General features: G+C 32.5%; 1 protein-coding gene across 1 annotated transcript; it reads right to left on the reverse strand.

Moving 5' to 3' along the window:
- Positions 1–254: 254 nt before the first annotated feature.
- LOC108456423 (WRKY transcription factor 28-like) lies at positions 255–2,834 on the reverse strand. The gene is made up of 3 exons (XM_017755011.2): positions 2,360–2,834; positions 1,594–1,731; positions 255–629 (listed from the first exon to the last, which is right to left on the reverse strand). The coding sequence occupies exons 1-3, from the start codon at positions 2,785–2,787 to the stop codon at positions 287–289; spliced, it is 909 nt and encodes a 302-aa protein (XP_017610500.1). The 5' UTR covers positions 2,788–2,834; the 3' UTR covers positions 255–286.
- Between the last annotated feature and the right edge of the window lie 18,981 nt (positions 2,835–21,815).

A 21,815-nucleotide genomic window follows, 5' to 3' on the forward strand; every position in this document is an offset into this window, starting at 1 on the left:
AAGCTAACATTTAATAAAGGTAAAATTTTCTTTTGACCCCTTAAAAATGATAAAAGTTTGATTTAATTTTTTAAAATATAAAGATATAGATTATTAAAATGATGAAATTACATTTTATTATTGTAAAATTACAATTTAATTTCAATCCTCTTTAAAAAATTTTCTGATTTTGCCACCAAAGTTATAATATATATATATATATATATATATATATAAATACTGCACTAAGTGAGTGAGTCTCATACTTTCAATTTTTTCATTCATAGTGATAGTTCACTACAGATTTTCATGGAGCCTGCTTGCGGGTGGAGGAGGATACTAAATTATGTAACAAACCATAGTCGGAAACTTGAAGCTGCTGTTGCTGCTGATGTTGATGAAGGGCGACGCTTTGATGTTGCATAGAGTTCTGGTCTTCTTGATGATTGCTTGTTGATGGAAAGAAATAATGAGCGAGGAATTCATGAGGGAAAGCGGCCGATGATGTGATGTTATTGCCTCGAAGAGTGGTCGGAATGTGATGGTTATGACTGCCTTCGTACGTAGTGATCACAACCGATGGATCTTGAAATGATCTCTCCACACGCTTCTTCACACCACATTTTTGGGTGGTGCATCTGTAATAGCTTCTGCATCTCATACAATAATTCAACATTAGCCAACTGTCTCCCAATGTGATGGATTTTTAACTGTAAAAAATACTATGAAGGTTTTTGTACTAAGAGCTCTTTCTACAAATAAATTAGTTTCTATATATTAAACTAAAAAGTATATTGGTTTTTTTGTTAAAATTCTATCTATTTATACTATTAAAAATTAGTACGATTTATGTAATAACGAGATAGTAACAAACATGTGATGTCTCACATATACCTCGTAGAGTGACCAATTTTAAACAGGAGAAATAGATAAATTTTTTAACAAAATGACTAGTTTGCTTTTTAATCTAATGTGAATAGACTAATTTGCCTATTTTTTACATAAAAATTAGAATGCAATCTAACTTCTAATTCTTATATAAATATATAATATTTTAAATAGGATTAAATCACCATTTGGGGATTAAACTTGGTAAAAATTCTCATATTAAGGTCTAAATTTTTTTTACCCAAGTTAATCTCTAAACTTAATAATTATTTTTGTATAAGGGCTTAAACTTTTATTTATCCAAGTTAATCCCTAAACTTGATAATTGTTCTCACATTGGGGCTTAAGCTTAATAATTGTTTCCACATTGGTGCCTAAACTTTAAAACTTTCAAGGAATATATCAAAGACTAACTTGAATAAAAAAAAAAATCAAATCCCAATGTGAAAATAATTACCAAATTCAGAGCTTAACTTAGATAAAAAAAATTTCAAACCTCAGAACAATTGCCAAATTTAAACTAAAAATGATTTGCCTTTCTAAATACAATTAAGATATTAAAAATCTAAGATAAGTTCACAAATGATTAGATCTATGAAATGGGTTTCTAGCTAGTACTTGGAAGATGCAGCTAGGGAAACTATTTAAGAAATTAATCAAAGAAATAAATGATTTGGACTAAACTATAAACTGCATAAATTTGAAGAAAACAATTAAGAGGACCACCTTGGATAAGGGCTATTCTTGACTGCCTTTTGTCCATATTTCCTCCATCTATATCCATCTTCAAGAACATCAATCTCAGTCTTGGTGAGGAAGGCAAACCTCGGCTCTCTTTGTTGCCTCTCCTTTTTTGGTTTGTTCCTAAATATTTTATATATGTATAAAAAAAAACCTTGCTATAATTTCAACATCAAAATTGCATACAATAATTAATTACTACTAACTTAATTTCTCTGTAAAATATATGTTTTTGAGGTAGTGTTTCACTCCTTGATGTCTATACTCGATTTTAGTTTTGGGTTTTTGTTTCTCTACTTCAAAAAATGTCCAAAGAAGTTTATGGAGTTTCAACAAAAACACTTAGGTCCATTAAGAAAATATTTTATCATCTCCATGAATCCTTAAACTTTCTTCACAATAGAAAGACAAAAACCAAAGCTAAAATCAAACATAAACACCCAAGAACGATAACTCATTCTAGAAAAAATACTCACTATTACATATGGATATCAAGTATTAGGGTTTCTTTAGCCTTCTCACTTTTTTTTTTTGGGTTTTTTATTGTATAATATATATAAATAACATTTAAAAACTAAGAACATAGAAGTGAAATTTGACTTAAAGTTCCTTCCATAGAAAGGCAGAAAATTTTATATTAGGAATAGTCTAATAATATGGAATTAACGCAAACCATGTGATAGTCAGAGAAAAAATAAACCAGACAGTAGCTAGCTAGCATATGAAAAAACAAAAAAAAATCAAAACCTACACTTTCTTTGATTTTTCATGTTCGGACCCTTTGTTGGTCTTGCTTGAATCTTCAACAGCTGTTCCGCCATTAGAGGGAGATGACACTGAGGAATTTGGTGTAGATGGGTTTTCAGTATTATCAATTTTAATCCTTACTGAATCGTCTACAGTTTGTTTGGAGTTACTAATGTTGTCGTGGACCGGAGCAACAACATCAGATGAAGAACCAGACATGTCGAAGAAGGGTCTTGAAAAGGAGTTTTGGTCGTGTAAACAGTCGGTGAAGTTCATGTAAGAAGAATCCAAACCCTGAAATGGTGGTGTTGGAGCAGCTTGGCTGTAAACAAGAAGATTATTGTAGTCAAAGAATGGGAAGGTTGATGAGTTGAATCCTTGGAAAGGATCATAATTATACAGTGGATCATTCTTTTCATTTGAAGACGACATATAAACAAGAATGAAGAAATTAGGGAAGAAGAAGATGAAAATGAAGAAGAGACGGAGTTTGATTAAGAAACTTTTTTTTTTTTTTATAAGAAAATAAGTGTTTTTCGTTGGTAAAATATCACGAGGCCCTTGTATTAAGAGTTGGATTGTAATTTATTTTTTATATTTAAAAAATAGATAAATTAGTCCTTATATATTAGAACAAAGAGTAAATTGGTCCTTTTGTTAAAAATTTTATCCAATTCTACTATTAAAAACTTATCCATGTACCTGTACGTTAGCATAAGATGCATGCGGCATGCCACATGTCCTTATTTGTTTATTATGTCAATCATATGCCAGTTTTTTACCATACAAATGGATGAAAATTTTAATAGAAATGACTAATTGCTCTTTGATCTAATTTATAGGGGCTAGTTTGGCCATTTTTGAGTAGAAGAGATAAAATATAATCTGACTTCTAGTATAAGGGTTCCATGATACTTTCACCGGATTATTTATTTGGTTAAATTATGCTCTAATCCTTGTACTTTTAGAATTGTTGAAATTTAGCTCTCTTACTTTTATTTCTATGAATATTGTCTCTCTATTTTTCTTATTTGAAAATTGAAGTCCGATCAATGATTGTGGCAATGAATTTTCTTTATGACATTTTAGTATTCAAAAGTCTAATTTTAAAACTAAACTCCAATTGATAATACATATTTAGATTTAATAGAAGTGTATTATTAATTAGATTTTAATTTTAAATTAAATAAACAGTGAAACTAATTCTTGGAATTAAAAGAAAATGACTAGATTTCAAAAGTCTAAAGAGTATAGGGCTAGAGTAGAATTAAACCTATTTAATTTACTTTGCTTTTTTCCTGGAGAATAGGTTAGGTTTGGCTATTCTCCACTCTTATTTAAGTCTTCTATCCATCTTTTCATGGATGATTATAGTAAGAGAGGATGTAATTGAATCATTTTACTTTTGTCAAATCTATCAAATAAATAAACTTTATTAAGCATATATCTTCTTAATATTAATTATATATTGAAATTTTTGTTTGATGCATAAATTATTATATATTTTAAAATAATTTTATTGTAATTAAAATAATTTTAATTTTTCTTTGATGCATAATTTTATTGTAATTATATATTAGGTATTATCTTTATACACTAAAATAATATATATATATATATCAAAATAGAAATTATACCTAATTTATCCTTCACGACATTTAAAATTTTGCTCAAATAATCACTCAAGTATTAAGATATCGTCAAAAATTCTGTTGTTAACTTTTGTCAGTTAATTTCAAATTCTAGTCATTTCACCGTAAAAATGTATTTGGTTACCTAATGAAATGTTGATGTGAGCCTTTTTATTAGTATAATAACAAATTTAACCTTTAACATTTACATATTTTATTTATTTAGTCATGATCAATATTTATATATTTTATCAATTCAATTCCAATTCTAAAAATTCAAAAAATTATAACTAAATATTTAAAAATAAAAAAATATATAAAAATTCAAAAGTTATTAAATTTATTTAAAATATTATAAAATTCCTGCTCAAATCACAAGAAATAAACACAAACTCATCTTCAACAATAGCAGTCAAATATATCATCAAACTCATCTTCATCTCAAGCCTAAACTGTCTTCACTGTACCTCCATTGATTGTGTTATCATTTTTCTAATTTAAAATTGGAAATTAAATTATATAACAAATGGAGTATTTTGTTTTCTATACTATAAATAAAATGTTTGATTTAATTTGGTGTCACGGGTTAATCAAATATCAATTCAGAACGAATAATCATCCAACAATATATAATATCAAATTCCATATTAAATCACATTTCAATTATAAAGTCGCACATATTTTTTAATTTATTCAATTTAGTCCCTAAACTCGGGACAAGCACAATTTTCAATCTAGACCTTCGGATTAAAATTCAATTTCACATATATTCATTAGAGACCTTCTACTTTCTATTCCTATTGAAATTTCATAATATTTTTATATTTTATTCAATTTGGTCCCTAATATATGAAACTAATAATTACGTTTTACAATTAAGTCCTTTTCTTAAACTAGGTTTAATTTCTATCGATTTAACACCTAAATCATTAAATTCTCAACAATGGCATCTTATCAAAACTTCACTAATTGATCAAATTGATCCTTGGGTTAGCTTAATCAAGCTCCCATGATAAAAAAATCTATAAAAATAAAAGAAAAATGGCAAAAGACTTACTTGAATTAAAGACCAAAAGCTTAAAAACTTTAACAATGACATTAAGCTTCCTCTTTTCTCTATGGTCGGTTGGAGAAGATGAAGTTTATCACTCCTTCCACCAATTTTCATTTTTATACTTAAATTATAGCTTAATTAACTTTAATTAATCTTAATTTACTTAATAAATTTACAATCATCATTACTGTCCACTAGAGAATGTTTAAAGGTGGTTTATTAGCTATTTTGACCCTTTGGATAATGGTAATTTAAGTCCTCAAACCATTCCCAATTAAAAATCTATAGTGATTAAACTCTTGCAATTTAATCAATTGGCCTTAATTAACCACATTTTCTACTGAATTGCTTATCCATTCATCTACAAATTAACTCCGTAAATATCTTTGTTTAATATTTACTAACTTGATTTATAGAAACAAGGTTTCAAAATCGTATTTTCTGATATCACTGGAAACCGTGTCGTTACACCTTCTTAGTTCATCAACATTTTGAATTTTGAAATTTCAATCCCGAGTAAATAGTAGTTGTTAAATACTTTAATTTAATTTTTTATATTTTCAAAATCTTATGTTGCAAACTTATTAATCACATATGTAATGCCATATTAGCTTGTCATTTTTGTAAACAACTTTAAAAAAAAAACCAACTGATAGATTCATCGATTACTGTTTGTATCAATATTGAAAATTTAAAATTAAAAAAGTATAGATATTAAGAAATATTAAATTAGAGAATATAAACTAAACGCCTGTAACGCCCTAAAAATTTTATCTCTGCTTTTGTGAAAATGTGACACAAGTGTGTATCTACTTCAGTGGTTAAGTGTTCTAGGTGTATGTGTGTGAGGTTTTGGGTTTAAGCCTTAGGTTTAGCAAATTTTGTTTCTTTTTGGAATTAAGCCCTATCTCTGTTCAATGGGTTTTTATTTAATTGTCTGTAAATTTACATTAGAATAAGCTTGTTGGTTTGAGTAGTAAGGGTGTTAGTGTGTGGGAGGTCTTGAGTTTGAATCCATGCGTAAGCGTGGGTACTATTTTTGCACGGTGTGGTGTTAGGAGTTTCAGTGGAATTTAAACTCTGAAGTGGTTGAGATTGAGCTGTTAGTGGGGAGTTGGGGTTATCAAATTAGTTTTTATTTTATTTTATTTTATTTTGGGTTTTCTGAAAATTCTTTTCCCTTTTGACCTTTTTTTTCCTCATCTTCCCTGTTCACTCCTCTTCTTCTTCATCTCCTTTTCGACTATTCAATTTGTGTTGTTGTGTGCAATTTCTGACTATGTTCTTTTCGGTAAGTCTTGTTTTATTTAATCTTTAAGCTTTTGGTTAAGTGTTTGACAAGAAGATTGTTTGCTACTCTCGGTTTAGGCGAAGAACAAGGTTTGGCTGGGGCTCTTACAGCAAATTAGATGTTTGGGGTTTCTGTCGATAACGGTAAGTTTTTGAGTACGTTAACCGGTGTTGTTCGTCTTTGAGTTGTGAATTGTTTTTTTGATTGGGTTTTCGTTAGTGTTTCTAAATTCGGACTTTGAAAATATCAATTATAGGTTCTGAAAGGCTCGGGTGTATTTCGGCATCAAAACGATACCAGGTGTGTACCTAAAACATAGAAAATAAGGTTTCGGCAAAAGTCAAAAAAGGTCACTGTTAACGCCACACTGGCGTATGGTCACCCGTATGGTAGGTCGTGTGAGAGGACACGAATGTATGATCGACGAATGTATGGCCGTGCGCAACACACAACCATGTGGTAGCTCAAGTGAGGCTGTGTGGGCCACACGGGCTAGGCCAAGTCTGGCGTGTGGGTCACACGGGTGTGTCGATTATTGGGCCAGGCCGTGTGGGTTACATGGGCAAGGCCAATCTGGACATGTGGGCCACATAGGCATGTGAGCCTACACGGGTAAGCCACACTAGCATGTGGGTCCATTATACTGAGATTTTTTGTAGAGATGCACGGGTCATCCTAATCGACTGTGGGCCTACCATAGGGCCGGTAAATGCTACCTAACCCTAAAACCAAGTGATGTGTTAGACTAAAATATGGTTATGAGTATGCTTACGTTTGTATATCTGTTATCTGTTTATAAAAGCATATTAAGTATGATTTATCTGTTAATTCTGAATGTATGTTCTGTTACTGTTATTGGGGTGGGATGGTGTATATTGGAGGAAGTGTTCTGAAAGGCAGTTTATGCCTATTATCTGGCAGCATGGCTGCATTATATCTTTTATGCGCCGCATCGATACAACATGGTGTGTAGGGCTGGGTGGGTGTTTTAAACCCCACATGGCGTTTAGGGATGGTCGGAGATGGTGTGTAAAGGTTAGGGGTAGAATATCTGATTTCTGATTCTGATTTGTACATCTATATCTGTATCTGTAATGGGCTTAAGCCTAAATCTATATATGTATCTGACTGAGTATATAATTCTATTTATATTGCATGTTTATTTGTGTTAGGTTATACATTGAGTTTACGTAAACTCACATCTGTTTGTCTATTCTATCAGGTAATCTGCAGACTTAGGTAGATCGGTACGGCAGAGATTCAACGGTGGCCACTTAACCGTAAAATTGTTAAACTTAACATTTATGTTTATTTTAAAATTTGGAGAGGATATTAAAGAGGTCGCTTGACCCAATTCTAGATCTAGGGGCCGAGGGTCAATAACTGAATAACCCAGGTCTAATGGAGCTGAGTTGTTTAGGGGTGTCACAAGAGTCGCCCCTAATGTGGTTGAGTATTGGTTGGAGGCCATTAAGAGAATTATGGATGATTTAGACTGTACCCTCGAGTAGAAATTGAAGGGTGCAGTTTATTTGCTTCGCGATAAGGCTTACCAGTGGTGGTTAACGGTTAAAGAGGCCATTTAGCCTAATCATCTGACTTAGGAATTCTTTAAGACTTCATTCTAGAGCAAGTATGTGGGAGTTAGCTATGTTGATGGTCGCAGGCATGAGTTCTTGAACCTTTCGTAAGGTGACCGATCTGTAGCTGAATATGAGGTTGAATTTCTAAAGCTAAACCGCTATGCTTGAGGTATAGTAGCATCAGAATATGAGAGGTGTGTTTGTTTTGAGGATGGGCTAAGAGATAATCTGAGAGTTTTGATAGCTCCAAAAAGGGAGCGCAAGTTTTCTATTCTGGTTGAGAAGGTGAAAATCGCCAAAGATGTTAAGCGTGCGGAGCGCCAGAATAGAGAGAGGTAAGAGTAAGAGGAATTCAGAGCCCTCGAATTCTGTGCAGAGGCCTAAGAAAATGGCTAGATCTGATGGGCCAGTAAGAGTGAGAGCCCCTGTTGCTTCTACTGGGATGCTGCCTTGTAAAGATTGTGGGAGACGTTATTCAAACGAGTGCTGGAGGAGGACTGGGGTATTTTTGAGGTGTGGGTCTCTTGAGCACCATATTAAAGAGTGTCTACAGCAGGAAGATCAGATGCAAGCTTCAGCTCCGAGTACTGTATAGCCTTAGAGAGTAGTTCAGCAGCCACTTAAGGGTTGTGGATAGGCTAGGGGTAGTAACGGTTTGGGTCATAGATAGAGAGCACTAAGCAAAGGTGCTGGACAAACCGAGGCGAGACAACCTACTTTGGTTTATGCTGCACATCTTCGAAAGGACAGAGATGCTCCTGACGTCATCACCGGTACGTTCTTTATATTTGATATACTTTACTTGGCTTTGATAGACACAGGGTTTACTCACTCATACATAGTTAATTTAATATCTGAAAACCTGGGGATTACGGTTGAGAGCACTACGAGTGAGGTCACGGTATTGAGTCCATTGGGGCAATCTGTTCAGGTTAGCAAACTATATAGGGATGTTCCCTTATGGTGCAAGGGACTGTTTGGCGAATCTGATGGAGCTTTCATTTAGGGAGTTCGACTTAATTCTGGGAATAGACTGGTTGGTCAAGCACCAGGTTAGTCTGGATTGTGCGACTGAGAGGGTCGTTCTGAGAATTGATATGGATGATGAGGTGGTTGTGATTGGAGATCGTCGAGATTATTTTTCTAACATGATATCCGTGCTTATAGCTGTAAAACTGGTGCAAAAAAGGTGTGAGGCGTTTCTGACTTATGTCAGTATTTCTGAATATAGGGGTTCCTCTTTGGGAGATATCAGAACTGTGAGGAATTTTCTGAATGTTTTTCTTGAGGAGTTATCAGGATTGCCTCTGAATTGAGAGGTTGAGTTTTGGATCGAGTTTCTTCCAAGTACAGCTCTAGTGTCCATCGCTCCCTATCGTATGACACTGAAAGAGCTTATAGAGCTTGAGGCTCAACTACAAGAGTTGTTGGATCGTGGTTTCATTTGTCCTAGTGTGTTTCCATGGGGAGCACCAGTTCTGTTTGTTAAAAAAAATGATAGGACCATGGGGATGTGCATCAACTATTGATAGTTGAACAAGTTAACTGTAAAGAATAAATATCAGCTTCCGAGGATCGATGACTTATTTGATCAATTTTGAGGGGCTTCTGTATTCTCCAAGATTAATTTTCGATTGGAATATATCGGTTGAGGGTTAAAAAGACTGATGTTCATAAGACCGCATTTAAGACTCGTTATGGACACTACGAGTTCCTAGTTATGCCTTTCGATATTTCAGCCCTATCTAGATCAGTTCATTGTGGTCTTCATTGACGACATTTTGTTATACTCTAAGACTGAGGATGAGCATGATGAGCATATTAGAGTAATGCTTTAGATTCTTCGTGAGAAGTAGCTTTACATTAAGCTAAGAAAGTGAGAGTTCTGGCTACATGAAATGACTTTTTTGGGGTATGTTGTTTCTAATAAGGGGATTCAAGTCGATCCTAAGAAGATTGAGGCTGTGTTGGATTGGAAACAGCCCAAGAATGTATCTGAAATCCGTAGTTTTTTGGGTTTGGCAGGTTATTATCAGCGTTTTGTGGAGGGATTCTTCTTGATCGCAACTCCATTGACGAAGTTTCTACGTAAAGTGGTTCTATTTGTTTGTTCAAATGCACAGCAATTGAGCTTCGAGAAGCTCAAGTCTGTTTTGACTCAGGCTCCTGTTCTAATAGAGTCTGAATCTTGAAAGGAGTTTGTAGTGTACAGTGATACGTCGTACGTCAGTTTGGGATGTGTTCTAATGCAGAATGGGAAAGTTGTGGCCTATGTATCCCGTCAGCTTAAGACACATGAGGCAAATTATCCGATACATGATTTCGAATTGATTGCAGTAGTCTTTGCGTTAAAAATTTGGAGATACTATCTGTATGGTGAGAGGTGTATCATCTACACTGACCACAAGAGTCTCAAATATCTTCTTACTCAAAAGGAGTTAAATCTTAGGCAGCGTCGTTGGATTGAGCTGCTTAAGGACTATAATTTCACAATAGAGTACCATCCTAGTAAAGCGAATGTGGTAGTCGATGCTCTAAGTCATAGAGCGATATCTGACTTAAGGGTGATGTTTGCTTGCCTTAGTTTGTTTAATGATGGGAGTCTGTTGGCTGAGTTACAAGTTAAGCCAACTTGGATTGATCAGATTCAGTATAAATAGTTAAGGATGAGTTTCTGGGTTTGCAGTTTTGATAGTTTGAGAGTGGTACTACTTCCGAATTTAGGTTGAACAGTGATGGTGTTTTGTGTTTTCGAGGCCAAATTTGTGTGTCAAACGATTCTGATCTGAGGCAGTCTATTCTGAGGGAGGCGCATAGTAGCCATTATGCTATGCATCCTGGCAATAATAAGATGTATCGCGATCTTCGTGAGTTGTACTGGTGGGCGAGTTTGAAGCGAGAGGTTATAGATTGTGTGGCTCGATGTTTGACGTGCCAGTAGATTAAGGCTAAGCACCAGTTGCCTTCGGGTTTATTGCAGCCGGTCAAGATTGACGATGGACTTCGTCAGTGGGTTGCCCTTAACACCCACTAAGAAGGATTATGTTTGAGTCATCGTGGATCGATTGACCAAGTCTGCTCACTTCATTCTAGTTAGGACGGACTTTTCTCTTCAGAAGTTGGTAATGTTGTATATCTCTGAAATAGTTAGACTGCATGGGGTTCCAGTGTCAATTATTTTTTACAGAGATTTTTGTTTTACATCTCGGTTCTGAAAGAAGTTACAAGAAGCTCTGGGGTCGAGATTGAACTTCAGTACTATGTTCCATCCTCAGATCGATGGTCAATCTGAAAGGGTGATTTAGATACTGGAGGATATGCTTCGAAGTTGTGTGATCGATTTCTGAGGTAGTTGGGAGGATTATCTACCGCTAGTTGAGTTCGCCTACAATAACAATTTTCAATCTAGTATTTAGATGACACCTTACGAGGCTCTGTATGGTCGTAAGTGTCGCACTCTATTATGTTGGACTGAGTTAGGTGAGTGACGAATATTGGGTCCTGAGTTGGTTTTCGAGACCGAGGATAAGGTTAGATTGATTCGGGATGGTCTGAAGGCGGCTTCTGATAGATAGAAATCTTATGCAGATCTGAAGAGGCGTGATATTGACTACTCTGTGGGGGGATTTCGTCTTTCTCAAAGTTTCACCGTAGAAGAAAGTTCTGAGGTTTAGTTGGAAGGGCAAGCTGAGCCTTAGGTTTATTGGACCGTATCGGATTCTGAAACTTGTGGGGTCAGTTGCTTATTAGTTGGAGCTACCTCTAAAGTTAGATCGTATTCATGGTATCTTTCATGTTTCAATGTTGAGACGGTGCCGATCTGACCTATCTCACATTGTCTCTGTTGAAGAGATCGATGTTAGACTAGACTTAACTTTTGAGGAGGAACTGGTCTAGATTCTGGATCATGATATAAAGGTTTTGAGGAGGAAGTCCATACCGTTAGTGAAGGTTCTGTGGAGAAATCATGACACTAATGAGGCCACATGGGAACCTGAGAACTCGATGCGTCAGCAAAATCTTCATTTGTTCTGATTAGGTAAATTTCGAGGTCGAAATTTCTTTTAGGGGTAGAGTTGTAACGCCTTGAAAATTTTATTTCTGCTTTTTTGAAAATGTGACACAAGTGTGTATCTACTTCAATGGTTAAGTGTTCTGGGTGTGTGTGTGAGGTCTTGGGTTCAAGCTTTAGGTTTAGAAAATTTTGTTCCTTTTTGGAATTAAGCCTTATCTCTGTTCAATGGGCTTATATTTAATTGTATGTAAATCCACATCAGAATGAGCTTACTGGTTCGAGTGGTAACTGTGTTGGTGTGTAGGAGGTCCTGAGTTCGAATCCCTACGTAAGCGTGGGTACTATTTTTGCTCGGTGTAGTGTTAGGAGATTCAGTAGAATTTAAACTCTGAAATGGTTGAGATTGAGTTGTTAGTGGGGAGTTGGGGGTTATCAAATTGGTTTTTATTTTATTTTAAGTTTTTGAAAATTTTTCTCATTTTTGACATTTTTTTCCTCATCTTCCCTATTCATTCCTCTTTTTCTTCCTCTTCTTTTCAACTATTCAATTCATGTTGTTGTGTGCAATTTTCGACTGTGTTCTTTTCAGTAAGTCCTGTTTCATTTAATCTTTACGCTTTTGGTTAAGTGTTTGATAAGAGGATTGTTTGCTGCTCTCAGTTTAGGCGAATGACAAGGTTAGGCTGGGGCTCCTACAGCAAATTAGGTGTTTGAGGTTTCTATCGATAATGGTAGGTTTTCGCGTGCGTTAACCGGTGTTGTTCGACTTTGAGTTGTAAATTGTTTTTTCAATTGGGTTTCATTAGTGTTTTTAAATTCGGACTTTAAAAATGTTAATTGTAGGTTCTAGAAGGCTCGAGTGCATTTCTGCATCAAAATGATACTAGGTGTGTACTCGAAACACAAAAAATGAAGTTTCGACAAAAGCCAAAAAAGGCCACTGTTGACGCCATATGAGCGTGTGGCCACCCGTATGGTAGGTTATGTGATCGATGAAGGCATAGTCATGGGTAGCACACGGTCGTGTGGTGGCTCGAGTGAGGCCGTGTGGTGGCTCGATTGAGGCCGTGTGGGCTACACGGGCTAGCCAAGTTGGGCGTATAGGTCACACAACCGTGTGAGCCCACACGAACATGACACACGGGCGTGTGGATCATTGGGCCAGGCCATGTGAGTCACACGGGTAAGGCTAATCTAAGCGTATAGGCCACACAGGCATGTGAGCCTATTATATTGAGATTTTTCGTAGGGTCGTACGAGTCGTCCTAATCGACTGTGGGCCTACTGTAGGGTCGGTAAATGCTATCTAACCCTAAAACAAGTGATGTGTTAGACTGAAATATGGTTATGAGCATGTCTATGTTTGTATATCTATTATCTGTTTATAAAAGCATGTTAAGTATGATTTATTTGTTAATTCTGTATGTATGTTCTGTTACTATTATTAGGGTGGGATGATGTATATTGGAGGAAGTGTTCTGAAAGGTAGTTTATGCCTATTATCTGGCAGTATGGCTGCATTATATCTGTTATGTGTCGCATCGGAACAACATGGTGTGTAGGGCTGGGTGGGTGTTTTAAACCCCACATGGTGTGTAGAGATGGTTGGAGATGGTATGTAGAGGTTGGGGGTAGGATATCTGATTTCTAATTCTGATTTGTACATCTATATATGTATCTGTAATGGGTTTAAGCCCAAATTTATATCTGTATCTGACTGAGTGTATGATTCTATTTGTATTGCATGCTTATTTCTGTTGGGTTATATACTGAGTTTACGTAAACTCACATCTGTTTGTTTGTTCTGTCAGGTAATCCGCAAACTTAGGCGGATCGTGCGGCAGAGATTCAGCGGTGGCCACTTAATCGTAAAACTGTTAAACTTAGCATTTATGTTTATTTTAAAATCTAGAGATTTATTTGAGATCCTGTAATTTTTGGGACTCTCTAGACTATTTTGGTTTTAACTGTTTAGTTTTAGATGGTTTAACAATTTGATTGCTTTGGTAAAAAGGTTTTATAAAAAAAAAACCGACGATTTTTACGCAACAATGATTTCCTAAAAACATGAGTACTATTTCCAATCTAAACGATTTAAGCTTCCGGTGTGAATGAGATTTATGACAAATAAACTAGCTAAATTATGTTTTCTAAAATAGAGACAAGGTATGAGAGACAGTTAACCAAAATGATGTTACAAGACAACTTCGTTTTCAAACCTATTCTATGTGATACCATCGGATTCGGTCATAACGTCTAAGTCGGGTTTGGGATGTTACAATGTCTGTTTGATTGGCATATTTAATCTTCCTAAAATTTTCACTCATCATTTTTTCTTCCTTTATCATACCCATAATTTTCATTTCTATATTTTGAAATCCTTTCTTCAATTATCTTTTAACAAATTCAATTGATGACTTTTTTTACTTCTTCAGTCAAAAAGGTAAGTTTTATTTCTTACTTTTTCTGAACTCTGTAATTTTAGGATTAACAAATAAATAGGGTTTAAAGTTTAAAAATATGAAATTTTAGGATAAAATCTTAAATTACAGATCTTAAATTGTTTTTGTTCATTAATGTTTTTTATTGATTTATAATTAATACTCAAATTTAATTTTATAAATTAATTAATAAAAATAAATAATTTGTTAAATGAAAAATTATTTATGTTAAGTTTGTTTTAAAAATAATTTTAGAAAATAAGTTTAAAAAATTTGCCAATTCAATTAAACACCAGAAAATTTCATATTTTTAGAAAATCAATTTATTCATATTTTTAGAAAATCAATTTATTTTCCAAAAATCCTTTTCTGAAAATTATTTCCAGCAAACCAAATAAAATCTAAATCTATAATTTTAAGCATAGTGAAATTCGAATAGTAAACATTAACCAATGCATTTAACTATTCCCATCTGAATTAAAACAAAAATTTAATATTCGAAATTAAAAGGATAAGCATTAAAATTACCCTAATTAAAATATAAAGATTACTCCCACCACTTACATAGTATAGGAACTAATAGTATTCTTAAATAAATAATAAAAATAACAAATTTTGAGTAAATATTAATAAAAAATCTTTTCAGTCCTTCTCAATTTCGATGAAATTGAGCTTTCTCAAAAAAAATTGGAGCATTTTAGTCATTGTCAATTTTAAAAGTGAGCATTTAGGGACAATTAATCATGACATTTATGTTTTACGTCCATTGCACGTAATTTTAATTGGTATAATAATAAATTTAACTCTCAAAGTTTATACATTCTATCAATTTGATCCCCATTTAACAAATTTAGCCTCAACATTTGTACAAAATGTAAATGTTGAGACTATATTTATTAATATTTTTTAAATCAAGACCAAATTGGTAATTTATCTAAATATCGAGGGCTAAATTTATTATTATACCAATCAAAATTATATGCAATTGTAGAAGATATTAACACCCTTAATTGCTCACTTTTGAAATTAACAGATTAAATTACTCTAGTTTTCTTAAAAAGGACTAATTTGCTGAATATTAATATTGAGAAGGACTGAATCTGAAGTTCCCAAATGATATAATATAAAAATCCCAGAAGGTAAGAGGTAAGAGCTTGTGCTTGAGATTGCTGACTTCACTCATATAAATAAAGAAAAAAACCATCATTCTTGCTGCCATTAGTAGTCAAAGGAGAGCAGGTTGCTTGTTAGGTTTTCAAAGTACGGATACTGGTCCATACATTCCCAATTTTCACATTCCTCTTCCTCATATATATATATATAAAGAAACAAAAAGCCTTTGTTTTCTTTTTTAAATTAATTTATGAATGTCGAAATAAATAGCAAATTGATTCATTTCTACTGTTAAAGATTAGTATAGCTAATAAAATAATCAGAAAGTTACATGTGACATGTTATGTGTACTTTATGTTGGCATAGAAGGAGCAGTTTTTTAAAGGTAAAAATAGAATTAAAATTTTAACAAAATGATTAATTTTCTTATTGATATAATGTACATGGATTAATTTATCTATTTTCTGAATTGAAGAGACAAAATACAATCTAACCCTTAATATAAACACCAATACTGATAATGAGAAAGAAAGAAAAAAATTCAAAGAAAGCAGCAAATACAATATAAGTTTGAAAAAGGTAGATGGTGTGATGTATATTCCTTGAGCCTTCAATATATGTATTAATGTGAAAGGTATAGTTTAGTTTTTCAAAGATAAAGACACACAACATCATTGGAAAAACTTATACCAATGAGGTCTACTTCTCTCTATATTTGAAAAAGTCTTCAACTTATACCTTTTGGATTTCTAGAGGGTTTTCCTTATGTTTTTGTTATAATCATTCAAACTTAACCTCTTTTTTTCTGTTTTTGTTAAGAAAAGGGTTACTAACGTTAGTTATTATTAAAATCGTTGACGTGGTTGCTAACAATTGCTACATCAGTCAATAGATGCTGACATGACAATTTATGTTGGCACTAGTTGTTAACGTGGCATTATTATGTCATCAAATTAAAAATTCAAGTTTAGAATGAATTTGGATATTATATTATCTAGATTCATTCTGAAATTATAAAAATTATTAAAATTTTAAATTAGAAAAATTATAAAAATATTAAAAGTTATAAATGAGATAATTGAATTTAAAGTCATTAAAATTATTAAAACATAAAAATAATTATAAATAATTTTTTTCCTAAAAGTTACTTTGAAGTCAAATTTAATTATAATAATAAATCGATAAATTTAGCATGGGATGATTTTTTTTTCTAGTATCAAATTGCATCTTTTTCATAATATATTAGTTGGGTTGAGATTCATTAAAATCTATGTTTTATAGATATTTTATAATTATTTATTTTTATAATTTTAATATTTATTGTAATTTTTAAATATTTTTAATGATTTTTTATTTTTATAATTTCAAAATGAATCTAGATGAAAGTGTATTCATATTCAAATAAATCTAGACAACCATTTGTTTAGGTTAATTCTGAACTTGAATTTTGAATTTTTATTGTGTTGACGTGGAAGCCGTTTGACGGCCATGTGAAAAATTTTATTATAAATTAATGGTTAATATCAGTTAAAAGACTAATTTAATAAATTTGTTAAATTTAGAGACTCAAATGAATGCAAAAATTTGAGAAGGATTTAATTAATTTTTTTAAAAATTTGTCGAAAGCATTTTTATATATATAAAAAAAGTTGGATGTTGTGTGAAATTCTTCTAATTATGTAGTGGTTTGTTACTTGTCTACTGCTTTTGTACTAAAAGTTATTTGATTATTGTTGTATATTTTATTGGGACAAATAGTCCATGTATGCCTAAAAAATATTTTATTGCTTAAATAGGCCGATTTTTTTTTTAAACTTAAATAAATAAACTATTTTTAGAAAAAGAGTGTAAAAATACGCCTAGTCTTTCTGTATAATTGGAAGGAAAGTGCTCCCAGTTAGACGTTTTTTTCCTTTTAAGTGCTAATAATTTTGTCATTTTTCCTTTTTCTTCGTAATCAATCTTTTTATTTACAATCAACATTTTCTAGAGTCTTTCTTGAACGAATTTTTTTCTATGGAAAAACAAAATATCTTGTCAAAGTCTTTCATAATGAATTTCAAAACAACCTATGATTGTACATTTTATTAGGTATCAAGGGAAGCTAATTCTGGCCTCAAAGGATATGTCTCTTGTGATCAATAAGTGGAAATATTACTTTTTCGATTTATGGCAATATTATTTTTACTTGTGGCCTCAATCAGAAAGAGTCAGTATAAATCAAATTTTTAAATATTCTCTCAACTTTCTGGACTATCTTTCAAGTGTGCAATTAAATCCTTCAGTGGTATAGAGTCAAATGCTAGAAAATTCATTTCTAATAGATAATGCTATGAAGACGTTGGATACAAGAATTCCAATTATTTCGTTCATTGGATGAGTCCCAGGTTCCTACTCTCATTTGTATTTTTTATTTTATGTTTTTTTAAGCTTTTTTTTTTAATTAATATTTTTAATATATCAGCTTGCTTAGTTAAATGGATAAATAATAATTTTATCCTTGAGAACCAGTTCAATTCCCTTTTCTAAACGCGTTTGTAATTTTTTTATGTTACTTCAAGCATTTTTTATTATTTTTAATTAATAAATATATTATTTTTAATTTTTTATTTTAATTCATCTTTTTAATTAATAAGTCTTTTATTCATAAAATCAAATAATTATTAAAAATATGATTATTTTTAGTAAATATAATTTTTATATGTGTGAAATTTATTTTTCAATCCATATTATGAGTGTAGTAAATTTTAATATTATATATTTTTGTATGTGTATTTAGAGTATTTCACATATAAACATAATGATATTTGAAATAACTGATTAAAATATTTCACTTATAAAAATATTTGAAATATCATACCCATAATGTAAATAAAACAATGACATTTTAAATATTTTACATATAAAAATAATAATTATATTTGAAATAATTGTTTCATTTTATAATATTAGAAATTACTATACCGCAATATTTACGGAGAAAATAAATATTATATATCAAAAAATTAGTTGATGTTTATATTATATATAAAGGAGTTATTAATTTTAAATATTTTAGCATAATGATATATGTAAAATATATTTTTATTATATAATTACATATTTATTATTTAATTTTATGAATAACAAAATTATTAATTACAAATTTGAATTAAAATAAATTTTTGAATTTATTAATTAAAAATAAAAAAGTTTGAAAGAGTATAAAATAAAAATTACAAATATATTTAGAAAAGGGAAGTAAAAGGATAAAATTATTATATTTAACCATTTAACTAATGAAGTTGAATTCTTAAAATATTAATTAAAATAATAATAATAATAATAATAAGAGTTTAAAATAACATGAAATAAAAAATACTAATGTGAGACTCAAGGATAAAACCACCAGTATTTAACCATTTGATCAAAAAAATTACAACTTAAAGGAGAGTACGTCCAGCTGGGTGCACTTTCTTACTAGCTGTGTAGAAAGAGCGCTCAGCTGGATACGATTTCATACACTCTCTCCAAAAACAGCCTATTTCTCTAAATTTTCAAAAAATATTGTATACAATGGGATTTGAACTAGAGTCGATATAAATTGGGCGGCCAACCAAGGCCCGAAAAATGAGAGGGTTTGGGTAAAAATATAGGTTCGAAAAATGGGCTTGGGCAAAAAAAGAGTCCCGTTTAGAAAACGGGCCGAGCCTAGGGTAATAGTTTTTTGGCCCTGACCCTGACCCTGCCTGGCCCGGCCCGAATTATATATTAATATATATTTTATTTTATTTTTAATCATTTTAAAATTTTAATATAACCAATTTTTATTATATTGTCAATTTGTGTATTGTTTTAAGAATTGTTTTAGTATCATTTTTATTTGTTTTAATATTTATTTTATATTTTTAAATATATTTGATTTATTATATTTTAAATTTTTTATTTAATGAAATAAGCAAAAAAAAATGGGTCGAACCGGCCGGGCTCGGCTTAGTAATTTTATTTTGGCCTGGCTTGGACAAATTTTTAGGCCCATATTTTGGGCCCAGGCCTAATAGACGGGCCTAAAATTTTATCTGGGCCTGGCCTGGCCCGGCCCAGCTCATGATCACCTCTAATTTGAACCCATAACTATTACATTAATAAAATCCAAAATTTACTACTCAACCAAAACTTTATTTAATTTTATTATTTTAAACTTTATTTAATTTTATTATTTTCCGTTAATTATATATGTAATTTTAAAAATAGAATTTTTTAATATAATTAAAAATCATAATTTTGTATATGGAATCAATGTCATCCATTTTCAGCATAGTCCACTCATTGGATAATTAAACTTTAAAGTCTTGGTTTTGGGTGTAAGCCCACTTGTGTACCCAAAACTCAATTTTAATATTATTTTTAAGTGATTGAAGAAAAAGTAGAAAGTAAGCTCTACAAATCTTCTTCTTCAATAATTGTAAAAGTCAAATCACTTCTTCAACCTCCTTTTCATCAATTCTCTAGTAATGTTTGAATCCACTATTGGCAACACACCACTTTGTTGTTAGGATAAGATGATGAGGTAAAACATAGCAAAGGCCCCAGATTTTTCTTCAACCACGTAGTTCGATGTCATGATGCGGTAGCAATCTCATTATCAAGAGAGGTGCTTTCAACTTAACAGAGAGGTTCAGTTTCTTGTTCTTGATGAAGCTGATCAGATGCTTCAAGTTGGATTTGCTGAGGATGTTGAAACCATACTGGAGAAGCTGCCTGCAAAACGTCAAAGCATGATGTTTTCTGCAACAATGCCTAATTGGATCAAAAGCCTTACCCAAAAGCATGCTATGTTACTGCATGTTCTTATGGATTGAACTTTTAAACTGATCACTTGATAATTTGTTGTAGCTTCCTAGGGTCGAGGTTGAAGGCTGAAGCACTATCATCTTCAATGAGATGGGAGCTGGTGGTCGAGTTGGGTCAAATGGAGGTACACGAGATCGTATATATGGGCTTTTTCCTTATTGGTAGGCAGGAAGAATATGGATTTGGCCGTCCTGGAGGCAACAGGGGTTCTGATGAGATGGGTGGCTATGCAGGATCTAGCTCTAGTTGCTTTGGTTCTAATCATCAGTCTGGAAACTTTGGTGGTCCTGCAGTTTGGTCAAGAGGATTTGGGGAGCTGGGTAAATCAGATCATTCTGGGAGCTTTGGTGCAAGACGTAGTTTTTGAGATTTTGGTTAAGGCAATCTAGGTAGGTTTGGTGAGAGTCGTTCTGGTCAGACTGACAGTGGCTTTGGGAGCTTTTCTGGTCGTTTTGGTGACAATTATTCAAATTGAAGTAGTGGGAGCCATGGTGATTCTCAATCTTGTCTTTTAGCAGCTCGATGGGCTTTAATGTTGATGATGATCGAATCACTAGATAAAGACCCTTATAAATTCTTTAAGGTAAGCATGATGTAAGTAAACACAGCTAGGAACTCTACCTCTCTGTTGTTCTCTCTAACTATAGCACCTTTTGCTTTCAACTTGAAATGAACTTGGTAGCATAAGTTGTGAATTACAAACATTTTGACAAGATTGCCCTGTGCCAACTAATTTTCTGTATATATTCCTAATGCTGACCATCTCTTCCTTCAGTTTTTGTTTTCTCTGGTAATGCCTTGAAAGTTTTAGTGGATCAGATTAGTATGGAAGAGCTTGTAACATATACTTGATGACATTTCAGTCCCATTCTGATTGAACAATTGGAGCTTGTACCTATAGCTTGAGATGGCAGGGTCATTTCATCGTTGTTTTGTTTTGTTTTATTGCGACAAAGGCCTCGCGTATTAGGGTTTCGTTAATGGATAAAAATCGAATCATCAAAGTGTGCAATTTTCATTGCTTTTTTTTTTTTAGATTTACCTACTAGAGGATTGTTGCTAAGGTAACATTAGAGTTTCACCAAAAAGGGATAATCCATGAGTCGATTGATGTTTGAATGTTGGGTGCAGAAGTGATCCCTGTTTTATGTCTCCAAATTCTTTTGATGCGTTGGGACTTGTAATCTTGCCACATAATGGTTTCCTTGCTTCCAACATTTGGCATAGGTTTCGGCTCTTATTCCAGCCATTAGGTTGGGATAAGCATGTCCAAATGCCAATTGGGTTTGGCTCGATGGCTAGTGTGGCAGGTGTTATTGCTTTGTCTTTGCATATTGAAAAGGTGATCGTTGCAGCCCTTTTTGCATCGCGTTTTTGCTTCACTTTTTTATCGAGGACATTGTTGTCATGGCTTCACCCTTTATTGCCCTTGCCTCCATTTATTTTGCATGTCTATGGAGGCGAGCATTGCAGCGTACACTTTAGCTTGTTTACGGTAA

Source organism: Gossypium arboreum, chromosome 9 (assembly GCF_025698485.1).
Source record: "Gossypium arboreum isolate Shixiya-1 chromosome 9, ASM2569848v2, whole genome shotgun sequence".
NCBI lineage: Eukaryota > Viridiplantae > Streptophyta > Magnoliopsida > Malvales > Malvaceae > Gossypium > Gossypium arboreum.

What these genes read in the sequence shown, in the direction of transcription:
- LOC108456423 (XM_017755011.2), bottom strand. Translation starts at nt 2,787, where the DNA reads ATGTCGTCTTCAAATGAAAAGAATGATCCACTGTATAATTATGATCCT. An exon ending in CATGAAAAATCAAAGAAAGT is followed by an intron (nt 1,732 to 2,359) that starts GTAGGTTTTGAT and finishes TAAAATATTTAG; the next exon opens with GAACAAACCAAAAAAGGAGA. An exon ending in AAGAATAGCCCTTATCCAAG is followed by an intron (nt 630 to 1,593) that starts GTGGTCCTCTTA and finishes TATGAGATGCAG; the next exon opens with AAGCTATTACAGATGCACCA.